This window comes from Anser cygnoides, chromosome Z (assembly GCF_040182565.1).
Source record: "Anser cygnoides isolate HZ-2024a breed goose chromosome Z, Taihu_goose_T2T_genome, whole genome shotgun sequence".
In the NCBI taxonomy this organism is placed as follows: domain Eukaryota; kingdom Metazoa; phylum Chordata; class Aves; order Anseriformes; family Anatidae; genus Anser; species Anser cygnoides.
The window spans coordinates 8,271,102-8,296,018 of record NC_089912.1 but is presented as its reverse complement, the minus strand read 5'-3'; the positions used below and the strand labels follow the sequence as shown (position 1 = coordinate 8,296,018).

Below are 24,917 nucleotides of genomic sequence, written 5' to 3'. Positions count from 1 at the left end.
ATTTTTACTCTGGTCTCAGTTCTCCTATGTGCCTCTCCCACACGGCTTCACAGACTGTTCCAAAGCCTTACAGCTTGGCTATTTGGAAGCTTTTTCTAGTTTCCAACCATGTCAAACTACAATTAAATTAATTTTAATTAACCATACAAGAGTTAAAAAATGTCATTTATTAAACCTCCCAGGAAGAGACCAGCAGAGTTACTTTTTCACCAAATGTCAGTTGTTGTCCTTCATCCATTGCTCAATCCATTGCATAATCTGATCCAAATTTCTCTCTAGGTCTTCTGGAGTGTTGCTGGGTAACTGGTGCACGATTTCCTCCCGATATGACAACATAGCTTCCTCATAAAGAGTCTGAAAAATTTCACACTGAATGTTGTCCTGTAGCTTCTTCCCTTTGTAACCCCTAAAAAACAAGAACAGCACCAAGAGCTAAGCCTCAGATATAAAGAGAATTACAAAATATATTATGCAGAATCAGTAATTTACATCACATTAAAGTCTGTGAAGAAGTCACACAACAGCAATTTACTTATTCATTGTCTGACATACCTGCTTTCCAGCCTGTCATATAGAAATGAATTGTCTGTGCGAAGTACAAATACGATATGAAACCATTGTTCAGGGAAAAAATCACAGCCGTGGTAATCAACAATAACTCCACCCTCGCGCATCCTGTCTTCTAGCTCATCGATTACCTGCAAAAAAAAAAACCAGACAGGCAAACTTACGTGACATCACAGGAATGATCAAAACAAATGCAAAAATCCTAGGTTTTGAAGTTGAACTTACCCTGTCTTCATCCAAAATTGGACATTCATACTCCTCATCGAAACCTTCATATAGTTCTCCTGCAGCAAAAATAATTCATGCAAGTTAGTGAAATAGCAGGAGTTATTAAAAATACAGTTACGTTTGTTTTGGGAGGCTGTAAACAAAATATTGTACAGACTAAAATAGTACACAGAGCATGGACTGCTTCATTTACAGAATCACAGAATCACCTAAGTTGGAAGAGACCTCCAAGATCACCTAGTCCAACCTCTACAAATTCTGATAAAGAGACGTTTGTCACTTGCATTGCATTGATTAATAAATTACTGTTACACGAGTGGTTTTCTTAACACATCCCAGCAAAACTACTTCCGCTAAGGCAAATCTGTTGTATTTTTTACTGCATAATAAACTGTTTAGAAGTGTAAGGTTAGAAAGGACAGGCGTTTTGAGCCTTCTGGTGCACCACCTCGCTAACACGGCCTACCTTCTTTGGCCAAGTCACCCACGTTGATGTAGGTCAGCCCAGTCCTCGACGCAAGCTCCTTCCCGAGCGTGCTTTTACCAACGCCCGGCGTACCTGCATGAAAAGGCCCACGTGAAAGAGTAAGAGCCAGGCACCCTCCCCAGAGACCTTTCTGATAGGGAACAAGAAGAGGGAGTGGGTCTGCGCGGCAGAAGGGTGCAGAAAGGGGCACGGGCAGGAAAAGCAGGCGCGCGGCACGGCGGGGAAGGGGCTCCCCGGCCCCCCCCGTCCCCCCCCGGCCCCGCACCGGTGAGCAGCAGGTTGGGCCGCCGCATCGCCCCGTCGCCCGGCAGACACGCTGCGCGGGGCCTGCCGCTCGTCCCGCCTCGCACAGCCCGAGCGGGGCAAGGCGCTGCGGCGGGCAGCTAAGGGACGGCGCCGAGGAAGGACCCAGCGAGGCCCGGCGGCGCTGTGAGGCGCCCGGCCCCGCTCACGGCCCCGCGCCCGGCCGCGATGTCGCGGAGCTCCGCGGGGCGGCAGCCGGAGGTAGGGACCGGCCCGGGGGAAGGGGGGGACCCGAGCGGCCGTGAAGCTTCCTTCCCTGGTGGCTCCCTCGGGGCGCGGTGGGTGTGGGGTGGCTCTCGCCTGCGGATCCAGGCGGTTTTTTTTTTTGCGGGCTCCCGTTAATTTCTTAATTTTCAGAGAGCTTTTGGGAGAGGACATAAGCGTGTATTTGTGCATCTGCGCTTAGCTTTTTCGGGGAAGTCACCTTAACTCATAAAAAATGGTACTCTGAGAGCTTGTCCCGCGATTAACAGCAGCAAACTGTGTGGGGCCCTTCGCTGTGTTACTCTGCAGCCACAGGTGCTCTGAGAAGTAGCTCAGCGCGTGCAAGCTTGTGCACCGGCCTCACAGGGTATTTCTCGGGTGCAAAAATAAATGTCGTAAAAAATAAACCGCTAATAGTGGTTTCTTTACGTGTCTCTGTCAGATTCGTGATGCATGTCACAGCTGCTGACTTGAGATCAATCCGTATGTCGTCATGTTGCAGATAAACACTAACACTTGATTCTATCATGCTCTTCACATCACTTTTCTCTGTTGCGTGCTTCTAGCTTTTAAAGAAGAAAAGCTGCCTTGTAAATGTAAGTGGGGGAAAAAAGTCTTTAAAATGGAAAAGAGACAACACAAACTTGATCTTAATGTGAAGACAATATGGATAAGCTTATGCTGCCTTTGCATTCTTACTTCTGTTTTAACTTTACTTCTTTATTTAAGTGTGTTTTAGCAGAGATTTCAGCTTGTTCTGGTTTACCAGTTTGCTGCAAAATCCTCTGGCACAAGGTGTAAATATTAACTTTATTCTTTGACCCTTAGGAAGCTTGTAGTTGATATAGTCCAAGCAGAGTAAGTGCCAATGTTTGTTGCTAGCTGGCATTTTAAATATCCTCTCAATGTTAATGAAATTCTTTTGCATCTACAAGGTATTTTTTTATACAAACCTGGTAGAAATCTCAAATTTTCTGGAGACAGTTGTGCCCAATTAAAGAAAGGAAGACAATGCTACAATAATAACTTTTTTATTTTTTATTTTACCAGGTAAAAGGTTGGTTGGCAGATTCATTCGATGACTTCTTTGGAAACACAGCTGTTTCTTCTAGCACAGTTTGTGCAAAGCTGCCTAGAAGCAACTCTGGAAGAAACTGTCAGCAGAACAAAGACCTGTCTTCTGTGCCGGGATGTAGCAAAAGCAGAGTTCTACCCAAAAAAAGAACAAAGTCATCTTCAGTAGGTCTGCCTTGCAACAAGTGCAGACAAAATCAGAGCCAATCTCAAGATGAGCCATGGGTAGATAAATACAAACCTGAAACTCAGGTGTGAGAGCTTTTCTAAGTACTAAAATAATAGTAATGTTACACTGTAATGTATCATGCTCGTCTTTCTAATCCAACTTGGTTGGGTCCTAAATACGTTGTATTTTATTAGGGCAGTAAAATACTGTTTTGATTTATCTACTATCTGTAATGAAGGTTTTAATGAACTACTTATCTGTAGAAGGTGCGTTTCTTAGCAGGCCTCCTGAGGATACAAATGTGCTGATAAGATGTGGTTTCTTGTCCATCAACTCCTAAACTTTTGAATATGTTGTCAAATTTTAGCCAAATCTGTCAGCCACAAGTACTAGAAAAAACACAGCTAGAGGAAGGATAGAAAACTAAGTGTAGTAACTTGTTTTTTATGTTGAAATTTTTAATAGTTCATCTCTGGAGAGGAAGACTAGAACGCGAGTAAGTTCCACAAAATCTGCAGAAATCCCCCAAATATATGTAGTTTTAGAGTCAGTAAGGCCTAAAAAGTATCAGCTCTAGCAGTAGCTATAAAGCATACTACCATGAAGGAGTATAGTGTTATTACTTTAGGAATAATAAATTATTCATTATTTCCATACTGCTGGCAATGGAAAATTGGTTGTTTGAGGAAAGAAGCTCCAATGATCATCTTTCTGTTACTTCTAAAATAGCATAAATATATGTAACTGAAATATACATGTTATTGTTTTAGTCTGTATGTATTCTGTTCTTGAACCCCATCATTAAAGTTGTAGAAGACAAGATGCACATATATATGTGTTTCATGTGTTTTCATCTTGTTTCAGAATGACCTTGCTGTGCAAAAGAAGAAAATTGAAGAAGTTGAAACCTGGTTAAAAACACATGCATTTCAGAGGCCACCAAAGCAGGTAATTTTGCTACAAATTAGCAGCTAGAAGTACCAAACTGTCTAAACAAGCTGGATTCAATGTTCTTTTAATTTCAGGGAAAAAAAGTACAAAACAAAAACCACAACAAACTCTTCACTTTTTTTTACAGTCTACAACTTCCTTGCGAGGGGGAGTGGAGAGGCAGGTGACCTATTCTCCGTTATCACCAGTGATAGGACTCGTGGGAATGGTGTTAAGCTGAGGCAGGGGAAGTTTAGGCTGGACATCAGGAAGAGGTTCTTCACCGAGAGGGTGGCTGCACACTGGAACAGGCTCCCCAGTGAAGCAGTCACTGCACCAAGCCTGTCTGAATTTAAGAAGAGATTGGACTGTGCACTTAGTCACATGGTCTAAACTTTTGGGCAGACCTGTGCGGTGCCAGGAGTTGGACTTGATGATCCTTATGGGTCCCTTCCAACTCGGGGTATTCAATGATTCTACTTTTAGATAGTGGTTATATCGCTCTATAAGAAATCTCTTAAGAACATAGATTAGAGCTTTTACATTAGTTTAGGTCTTACACTGCTAAGGGAAGCAGAGATGAATTCTATTTTTTTTTCAGCAGCATTATTTTCTAGCATCCAGTCAGTTCATACCTGTTTGGTTTGTGCTTACAACTGTGTTTTATATCCAAGAGACTAATTTTAAATAGCACAGCAAATTTCCAGTTACAGTGACTTGAAGTAAGAGGGGTATTTTTAATTTCTTGATTGATAAGAGGCATTCTAACACTGGTGTGTCATTTAGTAGTCCCGAATAGTGCTTTTCAAACCTGATTCTCCTGTACGTATTATGTTGGTGTGCAGTTAATCAAGCAGATTCCTTTGAAAAACCTGGGAGCATGCCAGCATGCCTTCCCGAGTTCTGTTCCAGCTGTTTCAGAGTAGTCAACAGGTAAATCAGTAACACAAAATACATACCTACGTTTTTATTTGTAAAAGAGAATCAGTACTGTAGAAAATGTAGAAGAACTCTTTTTCAGCCAAGCTTTGGTCTTTATTTGTAATGTTGAGTATTATTTTCTTTCTTTGGCAGGGTGGCTCTGTTTTACTGTTAACTGGTCCTCCTGGGTGTGGAAAGACAGCAACTATACAAATATTAGCAAAAGATCTTGACATTCAGGTGCAAGAATGGACCAATCCAATATCATTAGACTTTACAAAAGAAGATTTAAGAAGTATATTTGGCCACAGTAAGTATTTTGATTTTTTTTTTTCTTTTCCTTCCTATACTTCTGTGATTTTTGTAGTCTGATCTGACTTCGTATGTGACAGAGGCAAAACAATAAAAAATACAATGTCCATGTAAGTCAGATCCTTAGAGTTTAATAAGAATCTTTTATTTGAGAAGGGATTTAGTTTTTTTTACAGTGTTTACTCCAAAATAGTTTACAGTTCACACAGAGAGCTATGTAATATCCTGGATATCATTTGAACTAGTTAAATAAGCATGTGTCTTTGTCTGGGTCCTCAGCTGAATTCTACTCTGTAAAAATAGTTTTGTATTTCAGTTGTTTGCCAAAGGGCTTGGCTGCTGGTGTTCAATGGCTTTTATCAAAAAGTAGCATGTGTGGGAATTAGTTCTTGTGGTTATTTGTATTCTACTTGGTATAATATAGAATACATATTTTTAATTAATTTTCTTTTTCAGTCTCAAATTTTCATACGTTTCCAAGTCAGGCCCAAGCAGCTCTTTTTCAGGATTTTCTATTAAGAGCAAATAAATATAACAAGCTTCAGATGCTTGGGGAGTCCTCAGGAAATGATAAAAAGCTTATTCTCATTGAAGTAAGTGAAATCTTTCATGATAATCTTGACATGCTAACTAGTTGCTGCTGGTGAATTGGTGTTGCCACAAGTTTGACTACTTTTCTGCAGATGAGTTACTACTTTTTGAGTCTTGTCAGCTGGCTAGAATCAAATTCTACCCATACTTAAACCATATAAGCTAATTGCCAGGCAGAAGTTGGACACTAGTTCATATACAGAAATCGGCAATAGATTGTTAAAAAGTAGATTGTGAAGCCATACTGAAAAATCCCATCTGTGCTTCTGTATGATTTGCTTCCTAGAAATGTGTATGCGTATAAACAGGTAGATGGAAAAATTACCACTTTTCTTGTTTGTTGAGGATGCAAGATAGTGTAGAAGAACTTGAGAATTAGTACAACCTAAGGCGTTTGTAATTTAACTTTCTGGTAAGCCATAACAGGAGGTCTGGGAGAAGGCTTTGTTACACTTACTCAGGAATGTGTTTTACTAGTATGTCCTTTTAGAACTTCATTGTTTTCTTACGGAAGAATTTTATAAAGTACACTGATGAAGTTGCCTGTAAACTTCCAAGAAAAAGAATAGATGAGAGCTCTCACTTAGTAATGTGTGTATTGTATAAATTAGGAAGCATGGTTTCCTGTGATTGCTCTTCATAAAGTCAGTTCATGGTCTAGATTCTCTCCTGTCTCGAATAGTATATCCTGCCTCCTTCTTCAGTGGAGCTGCTGCCCTGAGCATTTCTGTTATGTTTGGATAAAACTGTCTAGTACGTAATGTAGTCATCCATGGCTGTTTCTTGGGAAACAAGGATAGGAAAAAAATGCTTCTTTCAGATAATTGTTTTCCATAAGGAAAGAAAGAAACATTAGGCTTTTTTTTTCTTTTTCTTTCTGATTATTTTCAGTGTCAGCTGCATTCAGATTTAGTTGAAAGCAAGGTAACTAGGAAGACAAAATGTGTAGCAGTGTAGTGTGGCGTTACAGTCAGTCTGAGGGAGAGAATATTTACATTTGAATGTAATGACAGCAGTTCATTTGTTTTGAATAGGACATACCAAACCAATTCTATCGAGACCCTAGCAGTCTACATGAAATTCTCAGGTTAGTTATAAATGAACTTTTAATAGTTAGCCTTAGCTGCTTGTGTTAAATGGAGTTTGATTCCTGTTTCACCTGCTTGTTTTTCAATGTAGGAGATTCGTTCGTACAAGTAGGTGTCCCCTTGTATTTATAATCTCAGATAACTTCAGTGGAGACAGCAACCAGAGGTTACTATTTCCAAAAGAAATTCTGGAGGAGTTGTGTATTTCAATTATCAGGTAAGATCTTTTATCTCTTTAAAACCTCATCAAAATAAATGAGAAGTGAGGAACTAATTGATTTTTTTTAATGACTTTTAACAGTTTCAAGCCTATTGCACCAACAAATATGATGAAAGTTCTTAATCGAATAGCTGCAACAGAAGCTAGTATGGTAAGTTGTCAAAACTGAACTTGTGCACAGTGCTAGGATCAAAAGATTTCAGGCTTTTATATATGAAATATGTTATTGCTATTTTTAATTGTTATTTGCTTGATCTTTGATCACGTAACAACCCTCCCCTCTCCCAACAAAAGAAAAAAATATATAAAAAAGAGCAGAATACAAGGAACGAAGGAGAAAGCCATCTTATTTTTCAGTTGAGTTCCACTTGATCCTTGGTATAAACTTTCAAATCTGCCTCTGAAAACTCTGCTTTTTACAGAAAATATTTCATATATATATTCATATATATATATATATATATATATATATGAATATATATATATAAAATAACAAGTAGAAGACAATCCCATCTTCTCCAGTAAGACCAGAAGAGGTCATTAACTTGAATCCTGTGTTATTGTCCAACTACTTGATTACAATGTATTCTAGTACTGACTAACAGCTTGGAAAGACCTCTGTGCATTGCTTTCTCTAGTATAGCTGTATAAAATGTGGCAATGTGTTTAAATTGATTAAATGTTTTAGAATTAGACCTATTACTTTGCCTGAGCTTCTAATTGGGTCCTGATACAGTCTGTTTATGGTCTATATCAGAGGTGAGTATCCACAGTCATAATAATACTCAAATACTCCTTATCCTACTTTTTGTTATTACTTTGGAAGTTGCTTTTCCTTGTAGAATGGGGATAAGAATTATGTTCCTGACAGAACATCTCTAGAGCTGCTTTGCAGAGGTTGTTCAGGTGATATAAGAAGTGCAATAAACAGTCTTCAGTTTTCTTCTATGAAAGGTAAATACCTACGATTTTCATGAAAGTGAATGATGTTTTGACCACTGCTGCTGTAAAGGTATGATGTTCACTGTTGAAGCTGTTAGGTGAGCTGTGTGAAAACATTTATAACTTGCTGCGCTGGAGCAAGAAGAAAAGGATTTTTTTCTTTTAAAGCCAAATAAGTTGAGTGTTATGCCATTTCTAAATATCTGCTACATGTGTATTGATATAGTTTAATGCAGTGACCTCTCTTCCTCTTGATATCTTTGTTACCAATATGCATTTGCTGATGAAAGCTTTTATGATGCAAACTTAATTTGAAAGGAGTATTTTCACTGCTTGGTTCTTCATACTTGTTTATGTTCTCATCTCTGCTCATGTAGCATTTCTGAAATAGCCCATTGAATTTATGTGTGGCATTTCTGAAATGATTGATTTTTGCTTTTGAGTGCCTACAGCTGTTGATAAGTTGAAAAGCGGTGAAGTAGCATGACCTTTTATGAAGCTGACAGGATTATAGAATAGCTTTGTGAAGTTCAGCATTACAGTTGCCTTTAAAATACGCGGCTATACAATGCTTAAATCAGACTTAGTTTAAGATTATTTAAATGTTCCAGTGTAGAAAGAAAAGACTTACCATGTCTTTTTTTTAAATTCTGGAAGTCAAAACTTAAGGAAACAAATTGGTACGTGGTCTCTGGTACTTGTAGTTTATTCTGAGAACCTGTAGATGATGCCAGCATTTATGTTCAAACCAGAAATAAGGAAGTAGACTTCTGTGGTACTTCTTAAAGCTGGTAGTGATCGTGTTGTTTTTTGTTCATTTCCTTTCTATTCCACTTCTCAAGTTGAAAATGTGGAATAGATTAAATGTTGTTTCAAGTCCTTCTGGTTTGGGTTTTAGAGTATATTGAAATGGATTTCTAGCTGTGTTTTTTACATGTAATTGGGCAGAAAGTCAAGTTTCTAGGTTTCAATTGTAAACACGGAAACTAAGTTCTTCTGATGTTTTTGAGTAGTAGCTTTTACTGTTTTATTCATAAAACAAACAAACAAAAAAGCAAACAGAAAATTCCTCTCAGCAAAACCATTTTTGATTGTAGTGCCATTAAATGAATAGAAAGTAGGTTGGAAGTACCTGCGAACAGTTTGGTCTAGCTCACTGGTGGATGCCAAGATGCTTTATACATACTGTAGAAAATCTAAATAGTCTTAAAAATGACCGGTTTGTGTAATTTGAAATAAACTCATCTTGGAAGTGTAAAAACATGGGAGTTATAAAAAGAACTTGGGAGAGAATAAAGGCATACATTCCTTCTTGCATTTTTCCTTTTAAACACTGATGAAGAGAACTGTCTTCATGTCAAATAGAAATTATTTAATTGCTCAGGTGTTTCAGTTAGATAATAGATCAGCAGCCAGTGAAAACTTGGAGGGACCTCACCTTCATGTTCATCTCCACGTGCCATCAAAATGCAGAATTTGTTTTACATATATGTAATTTCTCTATGTGTGTAAGACGAATGATATATTCTCTATGGTAGTATTAATGGGTAAAAGGAATCCATGATAATCATGAGAGAAGAGAAAGATGACTACTTTAAGTTCCTTTAGTTTGATAGAGGACGTTTTATCTGCTGCTAATCAAATTTGGGGTTTAAATTTTTGAATATTAGATTAAAGTAAAAGAAGGGTTTGATTCCATGGAGCTCAGATGATTGCGGAAATAGGAGGCTGTTGGAAGAATCACTAAATGAAAGGTTTTCTTTGCCTTCATATATTTCAGTAAGAGCATTAAACGTATCCTGCAAATAGAAAAGAAATTGGTAATTGCACAAAATATAATGAAAATACCATTTACATTATTTGCAGCTGCATTACTTACAAATTTCTTCTTTATAAATAACATATAAGTTGGGCACACAGAACTAGGGTAAGTAAGAAAGAATACCAGCTTTTCTTTTAGAACAGCTGTTTATTATTTGAAGAAATACTTGGCATCTTAGTTATGGCTTAAGGGGCAAAAGTGTAATAAATTATGGTAGTTTAGGTGATGAGGTTGCCATCCTAACAAATGTGCTTTCTCTTAGTTACCTTATTTGTAAAATTTTTTCTGTATCATAGATTTTATTTATTTGTTTACTTCATGTACTTCATCATGGTTGTATTGTTTCTTTTATTGATAGACTACTCATTGGAGAAAAATTTTTGGTCAAGGAAGGAAGGCAACTCCACACTAAAACATGGAGCAGCAGCAGTGTGTAAATCAAGAAAGAAAAGTAAATGTGATCCTTCAGAAGACCAGGAGATACAAGCTATTGGTGGCAAAGATGCTTCTATCTTTCTTTTCCATGCTCTGGGGAAAATAATTTACTGCAAAAGTAAGAAAACTTTGACTTACTTCTCCTAGTGACAAGGAAGAGTATGTCAGCTGCTAGTAGCTAGACTTGATAATGTAAGGCTTAGGTGTGACCCCTAATTCACATATAACAGTATAAAGATAGTAATAAATGCCTCTGGTAACTGAGATTGCAGCAGTCTGCATGTAATAGAGAAATAACACATTTCATTAAAGAATCTACTGCATGTATGTAATAAAATACATACCTCTAGTTGTATTAGGTCCATATGCTGTCATGCACATACAGCTAGATAGATAGCTATCACATTTGTTGTTTTGCCCAAAAGCAAAATTTTCCTTTTGTGTAGAATTATACACAGTTGCGCATTTATGTTTTGAATTCATCTGTTTTCTTAGAGGTTACAAAACGGCCCTGCAGCCACTTGGCTGCTGCCTCCCCTATTGATGTGTATGGTTTTGAATTGTTGTGCTGTCTTTTCCTCCCTACTTTTTTTTTATCTGATCCTTTTTTCTTTTTTTACTACCCCATCTCCTTTTCCACCTCTCCAAAATACTTTTCACTTTACTGATTTTTGTATACTCAAGCTCCATAAATTTACTTCAGCTCTGCTTCCTGGGTATGGCTACGATCCTTTTTTAACATTTAAATAATACAATTCATAAGAATTTGATACTTACGCTGTAATACTATCTACACTCAGCTAAATAAGGATCCCTAATGCCACTGGCTGTTCACCTTTTACGTAATAATTCACAGTATCTGTTCCAAAATCAATTCAGAAGTGGTGAGATGAGCGAATATGAAAATTATTAGGAGAAATGTGTTATATGAAGCATAGTGTATCTAATTACATGCTGATGACTATGTAATTAATTCTTGATGCAGGCATAAATAGTTTCCTAGGAAGTTGAAAACAGTGTAACCTAGATGTTGGTAAAGTCAACTGTTGCTTAAAAATCATGCTCACTATACATGAAAACTACTGTTTATGAAGTTGCACACTTCTGTTCTTGCTCTCAATCTCATCGATTTTCTGAGTTTGAATTTAACGTCTGAAATGCCTGTCTTCCCTGCCTCTTTCTCCTGTGAGCTTTTTGATAGTATGCAGTAACATAACGTTATTTGTGGTACTAGAAGACTAAGGATTATAAAATTCATTTTAGGAGAACCTCTGTCAGAGTCGGAAGTTCTTCAGCTGCCTTCTCACTTATCACAATACCGTCGAGACACCTTGCTTATTCAGCCTGAGGTATATCTGCATTAATTGCTTGATTCCAATTTGATATAGGAGGAAACCAAACCATAAACCTGAGTAATTGTTACAAATTCTCAAGCACAGTGGCTTTGTCATTAATCCTAATATATACATATTCAACCTGTCTAAGTTGCAGAATGATCTGGAAGGAGGCCAACTTCATAGGCCAGTCAGGTTCTCAGTCTTGTTTAGTTTTGAGTATCTCCAGTGATAGTCAGCAAGGTGAGAGAATTTCTGACTTGCATCGAAGGGTGGACGTTCCCTTGCTGCAGGCTGTGATGACTTCTCTCTCACATTTTTGCTGTGTGTGATCTAGTGGAGTCTGAGTTCACCTTTCTGTTGTCATTCATTGGAGAGCTGAAGACAACAGTGATTTCTGCCCTTCCAGCCTCCATTAGTTGTCTTTGGGAAGAAACCATCCTTCCCTTTGCTTGTGAGCATCACAGAAGCACAGGATGGTTCGGGTTCAAGGGACCTTAAAGACCGTCTAGTTCCACCCCCTCTGCCATGGGTGGGGACACCTCCCACTAGGTGAGGTTGCCTAAAGCCCCATCCAGCCTGGCCTTGAACACCTCCAGGGATGGGGCATCCACAGCTTCTCTGGGCAGCCTGGTCCAGTGCCTCACTGCCCTTTGAGTGAAGAATTTCATCCTAACATCTAAGCTAAACCTACCCTCCTTCAGTTTAAAACCATTCCCCTTGTCCTATTCCCACATTCCCTGACAAAGAGTCTCTTCCCAGCTTTCCTGCAGCCCCCTTTAGGCTCTGGAAGGCCACTGTAAGGTCTCTCTGGAGCCTTCTCTTCTCCAGGCTGCACAGCCCCAACTCCCTCAGCCTGTCTTTGCAGGAGAGGTGATCCAGCCCCTTGGTTATCCTTGTGGCCTTCCTCTGGACTGGGGGCCCCGGAGCTGAATGCAGAACTGCAGGTGGGGTTTCACAAGAGCAGAGCAGAGGGGGACAATCACCTCCCCTGGCCTGCTGGCCGTGCTGCTGTTGGTGCAGCCTAGGGTACGGTTGGCTTTCTGGGCTGTGAGCGCACCTAGCTTGCTGGTATTCAGTTTTTCAGCCACCAGTACCATCAAGTCTTTTTCCTCAGAGCTGCTCCTAATCAACTCATCACCCTGCCTGTATTCATGTTTGGGATTGCCCTCACTCAGGTGCAGGACCTTGCACTTGGCCTTGTTGAACCTTACAAGGTTTCTGTGGGCCCCATCACTCAAGCATGTCAAGGTCCCGCTGGGTGGCATCCCTTCCCTTTGTAGGTCATGTGTGCCAGCTCTGTAATCATCTAAATGTGTCGTAACTTCTGTGGGATACATTTCCTTTTATACTGTATAAAACCTGAAGTTTTTTTCTTGTGGTTCCCCCCACTTCCAATAGGTTATTGTGGAAAAATCACACATGTCTGGAAGCATGTTTAATTTATACCTTCACCAGAACTATGTAGAATTTTTTACTGACATAGATGATGTTGTGAGAGCCAGTGAATACCTGAGCACCGCTGATGTTCTTTGTAGTAACTGGAATGTAAGTGTAATTTTATACATATGTAAACTGAGCTGCTAGATTTTTCTCCAAGTATTTATAAATAGTAGAAGGCAATCTTCGTACAAGTTAATAAGAAATAAGCTTTATCATTTCAAACTTACGATACAGGCGACGGTGAATTGTTAAACTGCCTCAAATGGAGGAGAGATGCAGGCTATTTGTGCACAATTTTTGTGCAATTTGTCAGTGTTTTTTTATAGTTGGTCATTGTATATTTTATACACTACAGTGTGTATATATAGTGTGTATATATATAATATGGTATATTAAATACACTATATTTTTATAAAATAGTGTAAAATATTCTACAAAGTGTTTTTAAGTAGAACAATAATATGTTAAATGTATCAGAGGCTCTGTCTTTTCCCTGAAGTACTTGAGCTAGCTTTTTGTTCAGCTCCTTTGACCAGAGGTTCTGCAATAATTTGAATACATGCTAAACATGTTTTGTCACTGCAGTTAAAGAGCATGTTTTAGTCAAATGAGGTGCACTGTACAGAGACCTTGAGTTCATCTAATGCCCGGTTTCTATCTTAGTCACAGCTTGTGATGGAAGAATACAGTGCATCTGTGGCTACCCGAGGTGTGATACATTCAAACACATCCCGAGCCTTTGCTCACTGCCAAGGAGGGATGGGGTTCCGGCCGCTGCATAAACCCCAGTGGTTCTTTATCAATAACAAGGTAAATACTTGATGTTTTGAGGAAGGTATTGCACTTACATTTCAAAGTGATGTAAGTAGTATATGTGAACTTTATATGTGGTGCTGAACTTGTCAAATACCCTATTTTAATATATGCTACTTGTAAAGAACACTTGCTTGAAGAGGTCTACTTGTATTATTTCATTAATGGAAAAGTAAACTGGAGACCTCCAACAGTGTTCCCTGTGTCTGAGTTACTGTATCTCTGGGACAGTATTAACCCCCACCTTACGGGAACACAGTTAATGTTGAAATATTTTCAAATATTCCTAAAAGTAAGTTTAATTTAAGTAGTTTAAATTGCCTTAAACTCTTATATTACAAACTACTTCTGTAGTATTGTATGTGTTTATCAGAAGTGGTTTGTTCATGAGATACCAAAGCTCTTGGCAGCTTCTTACATTTGAACGCATACCTGCCTTGCTGTGCCTGACAGAGAAAAAAAAAAATGTCCAGGATGGTTGGGGAATACTATAATCAAAAGATAAAAACTTTCAGGAAACTTCAATGTCCAGTGAAAGACAAAAATGAAGAAATTTACTATTTTTTGTAATCTATATATGGTAACTCTAACTGCTTCTCTCTTTTCTGGACTTGTTCTGTAGAAGCTTGTGCATAGTTATCCAGCAGACAAGAAGTCATCCTGCTGCTTTTTCTGGTACAGAATACATATAATAATTTTTGCTTAGCAGAGTTTTTACTTTTAATTTTTTCTCAACTCTAACAGTATAAAGAAAACTGCCTTGCTGCAAAATCTCTCTTTTCAAGCTTCTGTTTACCACCAGAGTGTCTTCAGACGGAGCTACTGCCTTACCTTGCTATGTTAGCAAATCCAATGAGAAACCAAGGTAAGATCAGTGTTACACTTGCTCTTAGATTTTTGTAAACATTAAAGCGTACTGAAAAATCTTAGTAACTGAGAATGTGAGTTCCATCTGTACTTTTGCCTCACTTCAGCAAAAATAACAACAACAACAAAACAAATAAAAACAAAACCCCAAAGCCACCACATATGGTACACACATAGAGGTAGTGAGCTGGTGTGTAATCAAAATTAAAGCTGTCCTGGTAGCTTTTGAAATGAAATCAGGAATGTCTTTAAAGTTTTTGTAACTGAAAGAATGAAAACAAGCTGTCTGTGGTAATAGGTGAGACATATACAATACATACACGTTGCTTTATAAATGTGTAAGTCTGGTCCTTGTGTTGGAGCACTTAAAAATCCTATTTTCCTCTTGCTTACTGCACAGATTTTGAGTATCTGTGTACACTGAATTTCGTTATGTGACTGTTGCGCAGTCTCAGAGTCTTGCACAGTTCTTCTGTATGCCCACATCCTTACTAGCCTATTCAACTCAGTGCCCTGAGGTATTGTGCTAATCTTACTCTTCAACTCTCTTTTTTCACATTTGAGAGCGTACTGGGTAACCCAGATCCTAGCACAGATCTCTACAGAGATGTATTGGCAATTTTCCTCCATTTCAGGAGTTAACTATTAATTCATACCCATGGCCCCCATTTCCCATCCATTAACTATTTATCAGACTTTACTAATTAAGTTGTTCTTTTAGGCGTAAGGCTTCTTTTGAAAGCCTCTGATAGGGGACTTAGAAGCCTTTTGGAAACCAAGTAGACTACATTAGCTACATCTTCATTGCTTCTGATACCTTTTGAGTAACCTCAACAGACTTAAAAGGCTCTAAAAAGCTTTTCCCAGAAAGAAGTAAACAAAATCAAAATTTACAGTGCGTTTTTAAAAAAGTGCGTAACGAAGGTAACCCATGAGCAGATAGTACATGCAAAAAAAATTACTTTGTATGATATCTAATCCAAAAACTACTGACCAGACAGGTGGATCACTTATGTTAATTATGTCTATTAAAAGACTGTATGCCTTAACTAAGGCCATGACGTCCAGATTAATTCATTTTGTAGGATATGTATTAAGCTGTAAATTTGTGCTGTAGAGTTATTATGAAAGCTAGGGGTATTATAATTGTGTAGGCAATATATAAATATACTACGTATTCAAAGTATATCATACTACCATATAAACTGTTTTGATGAGCAAATTTATGCAGAACCATGTACCTGAACTTACGATGAATTACTTGCTTTCCAGTGTGCTTAATTCTATGTGCATTATGATGTACTTAATACGATACTGGTGATTCTTTGTTCTCAGCTCAGATTGCTTTTATTCAAGATGTTGGGAGGCTACCCCTGAAAAGACGTTTTGGGAGGTAAACTTGCCTTTTGCTTTCTTTAAGAAAATAAAATACCTTCTTTCTTCCTTAACATATTAAGAAAATAATTGTTTTGTACAAAAGTATCTTCAGTGTATATATGTAGTGTGACATTTTATCTCACTTGCAGCATGCTCATTTAGTAGTTTGTCTGTATTTTTTTCCAGTTCAAATCTATATTATGATGTTAGTAGCAATATTTTAACTATAGTCTTACTTTTATATTCTTGTCTAGCTTTCTTTTCCATTGTATCAAATGCTATTTATCTGTGCTAGACATGCTTATGTTTGTCCAGTGCACAATCTGGATGAAATCTTTGTTTTGACCATCGAGAACATTTAACTGAGAATAAAACACAATTGGTATGAGTGTAGTGTGCTTTGCCCATTGTTTATCATGACATAAAACATTAATCTGAAACTTTGATAGAATACTCTGTTATGTCATTTGTTAGCGGCTTAAGAAAGAAGATACGAGAAATTACTCATATTTCCTTTGAAACAATTGTATGCCTGTGGAACTAACAAGTACTTAATGAGTGCTTACTCTGAAATTAAATAGCAGCACTGACTTTATTATGTGTGTCTTTTCATAAAACTACAACTACTGAAATTCCTCTGTCTTAGATGTTAGAATTCTGAAAAAATACTTTTTTTCAGTTGTGATGCTACAGTTGCCTGTTTACAGATTCTGTAGTGCGCATGGGGCAATATAGCTTGATATGCTGTACCATGACTCTAGTGGGCTTCTGAACCATAGGGATTGTTCAAAAAATTAGAGACTTAGTTACATTTCTATGACCTTGATATCTCTGAAAACTAAAACATTTTAATTGTGATGGCCTCTATTAATAAGGTGTTGTGTTTTTTTTTTTTTTAGCCAAGAGAAAAGGGTTTGTCAGGGCATCTGACAAAGCATCTCATATTTATCAGTGTAATACTGTTGTCTGACTTTTAACTATGAAATACTACCTAGTAAAGTTACCAAAACCCACACTGTACCCTGACATATGAATTAAAAGCCATTTTGGCTGCTAGTCAGGAAGAAAGGGAGATATTTTTGTATTCTTCCTAGTCTGAGCCAAACTGATTAACTTGTGAAGTTATAAACATAGACTTTCTTATGCCATTAATGTTATCTGCAGCGTACCTCTAAATAGTGATAAACATTTTGTACCTGCATTAATAAGTTGTGTGTGTGCCATTTAGTTTATCTGAGGGACAACTTTGTAAGACTGAAATCCTTTTAATTTGTTCACTATTTTGGAAAGGAAGTGTAAAGAAGTTTAAATATTTTAGTAGTACGTATTTGCTTCCTTCACAAATCCCAACTGAAAATCATTTATTTTGTTAAAGACTTTATTTTATTAAAGACTACTTTTGTTAAATACTTTATTTTATTAAAGACCACTTTATATAAAGTAGTCTTCAATAATATATGTTTCAACAGAAATAAGAATATTATTTTCCATTACATTTATTAGTGGGATAGGAATACTGCCGTAGTAAGAAAATTGGAATTGGGGAGTTTGTATGTTATTTGATAAATTGGAATTGTTGTCAGGATGAGTTTTTGTGAGTAACTTTTGGGAAAGTTTATTAATACCATGTAAAATGGGGGAAAAAATAATGGAACATTGATAACACACTGAGGTAGGGATGCTACAAAGATGGAGAAGTCCAAATAGTAAAAGAAATAAAAAATGTGAAAAGAAATACCTTCCACTCCTTGTCTTAAGTTGCCTGTTTCAAGTTAAGTTGCTTCATGTCGTAAAGGCCTTGGTTCTTGTTTGGAAGGGGTCTGATGTACCATGGGCTGTTGTCAGTAAGGCAGTTGTTAGCAGTTCATGTGCTTGAGGAAAGCAAACCAAAAACACTGTCACCATAAGGAAGAAATGTCAAGCAACAGACAGTGCTGGAGAAAGAACACAAAACGTACATGACTTGATACTTTGCTCTTGCTGTAGCTCTAGTTTTAGGTTAGATAGAACTGTTTTTCACCTGAGAGAAGCTTCTATCTTCTGTTGGTCTTGCAGGTTATATAGGGTTGAGTTCTGGGCATAAATATCTATACTTGGTAGATGTGTACAGAAGTAAAACATTATATTGGAAGTAGTGATGTAAAAAAAAGGATGTGTACAGTTTGAATTAAATGTGACTTGTAAAGAGTATTACTGACAGAAAATGTGAAAGCTGGTCAGAACAGGAAGGTGCTACACAGGTGATCTTTTAACTGCAGCTTGTGTTACAGCAGGAAATATTTTTTTGGGAGGGTTGTTGGGTTGTGTGTCCCTTTTTTTTTTTTTTTTTTTGGTGGTAACTTAATCTTGTGATGATTATTTTACAGGTTAAAGCTTGAAACGCTTACTGATAAAGATCCTGGAATACCAGACCTGTTTGTTAGTTTTGAGGGGGACCCTGATGGTTTGCATGCTACAGAGATGGATGTACAGATGGAGCAAAACAGAACAGACGAGAATGGTTCAGATGGATTCCCTCTTTCTTCTAGCCAGTGCAGTGGAAGTGAACTACCTTGCAGTCAGCCTCAGCCTGTTGCAGCCCAAGCAGCTATGGAGGAAGAAGAGTTAAAAATAGAAGAATATGATAGTGACTGAGTACAACAAAATATCAACCACTGAGTTGCCTGAATAGATTAAAATGCATCAAAGGCCTTTGCTAAAGTATGGTCTGCACATCAGTAATCCTTTAGCTACTTAGGTGGGTGAGGAAGCCAGATCTAAACGTGTCAGTATCAAGACGTTTCTTCAGCTTCCCCTTAGCTTTGGAGGATCAGACCTGAGCAGAATACTAAATTGCAGGCTATTCCCTGCCTATTCTGAGCCATGAAAGTAATTTATACTAAGAGAGAGAGAACAGTAAATGATAAATGATACAGTTTGAAAGACTGTAGATAATCAGTTTCACTCTTAAGTTATTTTTATTTTTACACATATTAATTTACTCTGCAGTTGTACAGTGGGTTTCCTAAGTACATGTTTGATTAGTTGTCAGCATATGAAGGTTTTATTAAAATTTATACCTTCAGGGAAATTGCTGTTTGGAAGTTTGAACCTTCTGAAAGAAGAGACTAAAGGGTATATGTAAAAAGTTTTATATCCTATACCGATGATATAAATAAAACTCCTACTGTATTAATACTGTTTTGTATTCTGCTACAGATATTTTTACAGTGTTGATAGGTTGAACATATGTTGTACAACACATTATTTTGGATTCCTTTTTGGAAAATACTTTCATAATTTATTGAGGAGGAAATAGAACAATCAATCAGAAGTCCTTTTTGTCCTTTGTATTCTGTAGGAAGCTATTGGTGTAGCATGCAGTTTTCTCTTTAAATTGCAGCTGTGCTGGAACAAAGAATAATCCCGTGGTTGGTAATTGACACATGAAAAGTGTTTTTTCTTTGTCTGAACAGACTGTTAAGTGGTTTAGCACTTCACTGTAACTGGGATTACTTCATGCAAATCAACTTAACAGGTTATAATTAGTGATACCACATAAATAAGGAAACAAAGAACAAACCAACTTACTTTGAATGTGTGATGTGTGTTTGTATTTGTCTACTGTTAAAATCCAAAGATAGAAAACACACGTATAGCCATAACCTTGGAATTAATGCTGCTATTAAAAAGTTTAGATTTGTCCCCTATGAACAACCTTGTGTAGTCTTTAACTCTGTTGCCACTGTTTAATTTTCAACAGGGAACTTTACAGCTTAAGTTCTGTTATAGCTCTACTTGTGACATTTCCCCTCTCTAGGGTGCTTTGGAGGGCATAACCCCTGCTCAGTTCAGCTAATGACTCAGTTCATTCGGCCTCTTGCCTGTGTGCCACTGAAATGCCTCTTTAGTTCAGTGTTAGTACTAAATACAAAGTAGTAATACAACTACTTTTACTAATAAAATAACTATCCAGCACATCCACAGCATCATTCAGATTTGGGCTTTGTCTTCTACAAACCCTCTGCACTGCCTCCAGGCCTGTCCTTCTCCCTGCACGGAACCGTGTCCCACGCTGCTCCCTGGAGATGCACCTTCTTCAGGTAAAAGTCTGTGGGCTAGGTGTGGCTGGCCTCGCAGGCCTCCTGTTGGGCTCACTCCTGTAACCCGCATTCTTCTCCAGTCGTGAATTAGGGAGCTCTACATCATTTGTCCAGCTGATTGTCCACAATTTTTTCCTGAGGTCTTTTAGGAAGCCTTACAAACTCTTCGAAAGCATCAAGAAATCTGAGAACCCTCCCTGTCCCTGGTGCTTTCTTACAGTGTAGAATTAACTATGGCAACAAGAGAAAAAGGATAAACGTTTTCTGAATGTTTTAACTCAGTGTCCACTTGACTGAAACAAAAGAATAAATTCCTCTGAATCGTCTGTGGCACTTTTTATAATTTGAGAAGATCAGAGAACCTTGTTTTAGTCAGTAGGACAGCCTGAGGCATCAAGCATTATGCCAAAGAGCACAAAGAGAAGTGAGCGTTTCTGTCCTGTAAGCTCCAGGCAGGTGCTTTTTGGGGGCTGCTTGCAGGTGCTACTGGGGACACCTTGCTACTTGCTGTCACTGCGGCCCCTCCAGCTGAGGGACGGGAGCTCACCAGGTACCACCTGTCCCTGTAGTCGACCTTCCCTGCTCTCCCTTCCGTGATGTGGGGCAGCCCAAGAGGTGGTGTGTCTGCCAACGCGGTATGTACCCTGACACTGGGAGGCCCACCACTGGGAGTACCCCAGTAACTAGATTCTCCTCCACGCTGCTTCCACTGCGGTGTGTAAATCTGGCTGTGCAGGATTTCTCTGAGGAACATCTGCGGCTGTTTCCACACAGGCCGCAGGGTATATCTTCAGTTGTGTCCTGGCCCTGGTTCTGAGGGCCTCTTCCTCTGCTGGGCCCTGCTGGCGCACATGCTCCACACGCCCAGGGCGCCTGGTCTGCTCAACACATGCGCAGAGGGGGCCATGCCTACAGAGGAGGCGTGCTCTACGTCAGAAGTAGAAGAGGAGGACATGACAACTGGCATTGTCCTGTCCATGGACAAAGCATCACCATCTTCAGAAATTGACGAGACCTCGCCTGCTGCCAGCACCCCAGAGGTGAGGTCTGACACTGGGGGACCTCTGGCCAGCAAGGACTGGTCCTAGGAGGCCCTAAACTTGTGTCCCGCTTCGGTTTCCTCTGCCAGGCCATTCCAGAGCAAACTTGTGCAGACAGCATGGGAGGTGGAAGCAATGAGCACCTAAGCAGCAACCAGGATGCTCTGGCAGCCAGTACAAGGGAACAGACAAAGCTGGGCTGCCACAGGAAGGGTGATAGGTGAGTGGGTGGTGCTATTGGGCCAGGAGAGGGTAGGAAGGAGCCTGAAGCATTGTGTGAGACCATGCGAGAGTGGGGGGCATCACTGAAGGCTACTGTCTTTTGCCTTCCTCTGGTGAGAACATACCCCTTGGAGCCTGAGTCCACCTCCCAGAGCCAGATTTTGTGCGCAGGAGGCAGACATGGTATTGCTGCCTGCCATTGCGTGTGTAGCGCTGGTGCAGTGTGGGTGCCCCCGTAGGCATGCTCGGTGGTGTCAGAGTGTGTCAGCTGTCCTGGGTGTGGTAGGGTACCACTGCCATAGAGACTGTGGCTATCTCTACCACTACCACTGGGGCAAGATGTCCTTGAGGGATCCAGGACATCTGTCCTTGAGCCCCATCCTGAACAGATTTCCCCCTAGGCTGCTGCCGTTGCCGTCTGTGCAGCTGGTGGTGCAAGACTTCTCACAGCAGCGCCTGCGGCTCCGCTTCCACACGGGCCGCAGGGCGGACCTTGAGCTGTGTCCCAGCCCTGCTGCTCAGGGTCTCTTCTTGTGCTTGGCCCTGATGGCACACATGCTCCGTGTGCCTGGCCTCCACAACACACCCGCAGAGGGGGCCATGCCTACACATGAGGCCTGCTCTGCAGCTGCAGCACAAGTGGAAGACAATCCTCCTGGCATGGCCCTGCCCAAGAATGAGGCATCAGCAACAGCAGAAATGGATGAGGCCTCGCCTGCGTCCAGCACCTCAGAGCTGAGGCCTGACACTGGGGGCCCCCCAGGGTGGCAAGGACTGTTCCTAGCAGGCCCTAAACTTGTGTCGCACCCTGCCTGCTTCCCCCAGGACATTCCCAAGCAGACTCGCACAGACCACACAGCCGGTGGAAGTAATGAGCGCCTCAGTAGGAAGCTGGGTGCCCTGGTGGCCAGTGCCAGGAAAGAGAGGAAGCAGTAGGCTGCTGCGGGAAGTACTGACCGGTTGGAGCCTCCACTGAGAGGACTATAAATGTGTTTTCTTTGATAGGTGGCTGTGGTTTCAGGGGGAAGAGCACTGAAGGACACAAACCATTTCCCCTAACAGAATGTCTTTATTTTACTGTTTAGATGGATATATCTATCTGTATGTCGCCAAGCCACTCAGTGGGGTGGCCGTTTGCCGGCCATGCCTGCAGCGTGCTGAGCAGCGGGGCCCCACTGCCCCCCAGCAGCAGGGAACATGCCCCCCAAGTTCAAGCAGCACCTGCATGATGAGGGGGTCATGGGCTCAGTGAAGAGCAAGCAAAGGAACCTTCTGGAAGAAGATTCAGATGAAGAAGAAGACATTTTCTTGAGAAGACCTTTCTGACCAAGATTTGGACCCAGAAATTACAGGATCAGGCATGTCCAGAACCAGGCGGACAAAGTCATCGATGTTATGCAGGAGAACATGACAAAGGTGATTGAAAGAAGCGAGCAGCTGGATGGCCTGCAGGATAAGTCAGAAAGCTTATCAGAGCAGCTTATCAGAACAGCTTTTAGCAACAGAGCCAAACAGCTCTGGAGGCAGATGTGGTGGCGAGGCTGCAAGATGAAGGCAATCATAGTGCTGGTGGTGGTTGTCCTCCTGCTTGTGATCATCATACCCATAGTCCTGAAGTACCACACCTGATAGGGCAGCTGAGACTCTGATGGAGCTGGCTCTGGGCAGCTGTGCCCCACTTACATGTGCTCCCCCTCTCCACAGGTCGCAACTGCAGTCAGAGAGTTAGGGTGTTCTGGAGGTGGTGGTGGGCCCACGGACGTGCCTCCGTGGCAGGTGTTGCTGAAAAAGGAAAGCCTCCACGGAATGAGCAATGAATGTGTTTTGTTGGATTTGTGTCTGTGGTTTTGGGGTAGCGTCTGATATTGGCCTTGAGCACTTTGTTACTGTGCTGCGGTCATTCCAACCCCTGTGACGAGCCCTGTGTTTGGGTCAGGGAAACGGACTGTAGCAGTGCAAGTTGCCCCTGTGACCAAGATGCAACAATGGATGAGAAAGTCGGGTCGTTTAGAATGCAGAGGAACTCCTGCTCAGACTTGGGAGGAAGATGATGATGAGACGGGCTACTCTGCAGTGGCTGGGCCATCAAACGAACAGGAAGATGAAGAGGAAGGTATCATAAAAGCATCAATAACTACCCGAGGCCAATCCCAGCGTGAGCTACGAGATATGCGAAAGGATTTTGGTCATTGTCCAGGTGAACACCTTGTCACCTGGCTGCTCCAGTGCTGGGACACTGGAGCCAATAACTGGAATTAGAGGGCAGGGAAGCCAGGCAGCTGGGATCCCTTGCTAGAGATGCAGGCATTGACAAAGCAATTGGAAATGGAGCACAAAGCTTCACCCTCTGGAGGCGTCTCCTGTCAGGTGTGAAGGAAAGGTATCCTTTCAAGGAAGATCTTGTGTGTCATCCAGGAAAATGGACCACCATGGAGAAGGGAATCCAGTACCCGAGGGAATTAGCTGTACGGGATGTGATTTATGATGACCTAGACAATGACCAGCTATCCAAAGATCCAGAGGAAGTCAAATGTACACCACCCATGTGGCAGAAGTTTGTACGGAGTGCACCATCATCATATGCCAACTCATTGGCAGTAATGACCTGGAAAGACTATGAGGAACCCACAGCGGATGAGTTGGCTGAACAACTCCAGCGGTACGAAGAAAGTCTGTCCTCTTCCCTACAGGCCTGTGTCTCGGCTGTGGAAAAACTTTCTCAAGAGTTCCACCAACTAAAAGAGAATACTTTGGAGAAACTTTCTGAAGTTTCCGACCAACTTAGAGAGAATTCACCTTCCTCCTCACCTGTACAAACCAGTGTCTCAGCTATCAGGGTCAAGCGTCCTTCTCTTAAAGGAAGAAGATATAGTGGGTATACACCCTGTGCCACCCTGTGGTTTTACCTACGTGACCATGGAGAGGACATGAGAAAATGGGATGGGAAATCTACCTAGGAAGCCGGCAGTGGTAGCCACAGTGCTTCTCCATGCTCCTCCCTGGTCGCTGAGACCATATGAATAGTTCCTGAAGGACTGTGTTAGTGGTTAAGGCCTGAGGACGGGAAGAAACTGGGAGGGGGTGCCAAGGGTGATGACGGAGGCCTGCCTGATAGCAGCTTCTGTCTGTCTAGCTGTTGCCTCCCTTCTGGGTTGTTGTGAGGAGCGTCTCAGAGGAAGTTATGCAAAGGGTCTGGTTTCTCTCAGGTATTGGAGTTTCTCTCTCCCCACCCTAGTATAATGATCCTGCCCTGCCACCAACCTCTTCCCTCCCCCACCTTAACTATATGTTTTTATTTTTTTCCTTTAATTCTACTTGTTTGCGAGGTGAGGAGCAAGAACACCCTTGGCTGCCATCTTTGAGACCTGTGTGGTCGGAAGGGTGTATGGGGGTGAGACCGACCCAGACTTAGGCCTCAGTGGTGGACCACTTTTTCATCAGGCCGC

At 40.6% G+C, this 24,917-nt stretch overlaps 2 protein-coding genes and 1 pseudogene across 3 annotated transcripts; 2 read left to right on the top strand and 1 right to left on the bottom strand.

Annotated features, from left to right (window-relative positions):
- Window positions 1-146: 146 nt before the first annotated feature.
- AK6 (adenylate kinase 6) lies at window positions 147-1,687 on the bottom strand. The gene is made up of 5 exons (XM_048054342.2): window positions 1,548-1,687; window positions 1,262-1,354; window positions 793-851; window positions 553-698; window positions 147-406 (listed from the first exon to the last, which is right to left on the bottom strand). The coding sequence occupies exons 1-5, from the start codon at window positions 1,573-1,575 to the stop codon at window positions 217-219; spliced, it is 516 nt and encodes a 171-aa protein (XP_047910299.1). The 5' UTR covers window positions 1,576-1,687; the 3' UTR covers window positions 147-216.
- On the top strand, window positions 1,638-19,697 carry RAD17 (RAD17 checkpoint clamp loader component). Of its 2 annotated transcripts, XM_048054336.2 has the most exons (16): window positions 1,642-1,786; window positions 2,840-3,115; window positions 3,897-3,980; window positions 5,037-5,193; window positions 5,652-5,788; window positions 6,821-6,873; window positions 6,966-7,091; window positions 7,176-7,245; window positions 7,937-8,048; window positions 10,217-10,411; window positions 11,557-11,642; window positions 13,029-13,175; window positions 13,734-13,880; window positions 14,628-14,748; window positions 16,086-16,143; window positions 18,494-19,697. In XM_048054336.2, exons 1-16 carry the CDS (start codon window positions 1,754-1,756, stop codon window positions 18,759-18,761), a joined length of 2,070 nt encoding a protein of 689 aa, XP_047910293.2. In that variant the 5' UTR covers window positions 1,642-1,753; the 3' UTR covers window positions 18,762-19,697. The 2 variants fall into 2 exon arrangements, with proteins under 2 accessions (XP_047910294.2, XP_047910293.2); XM_048054337.2 differs by lacking the exon at window positions 13,029-13,175 and having other exon boundaries at window positions 1,638-1,786.
- A 2,629-nt stretch (window positions 19,698-22,326) lies between these two features.
- Window positions 22,327-23,582, top strand: LOC106042723 (vesicle-associated membrane protein 4 pseudogene; annotated as a pseudogene).
- The last annotated feature ends 1,335 nt before the right edge of the window (window positions 23,583-24,917 follow it).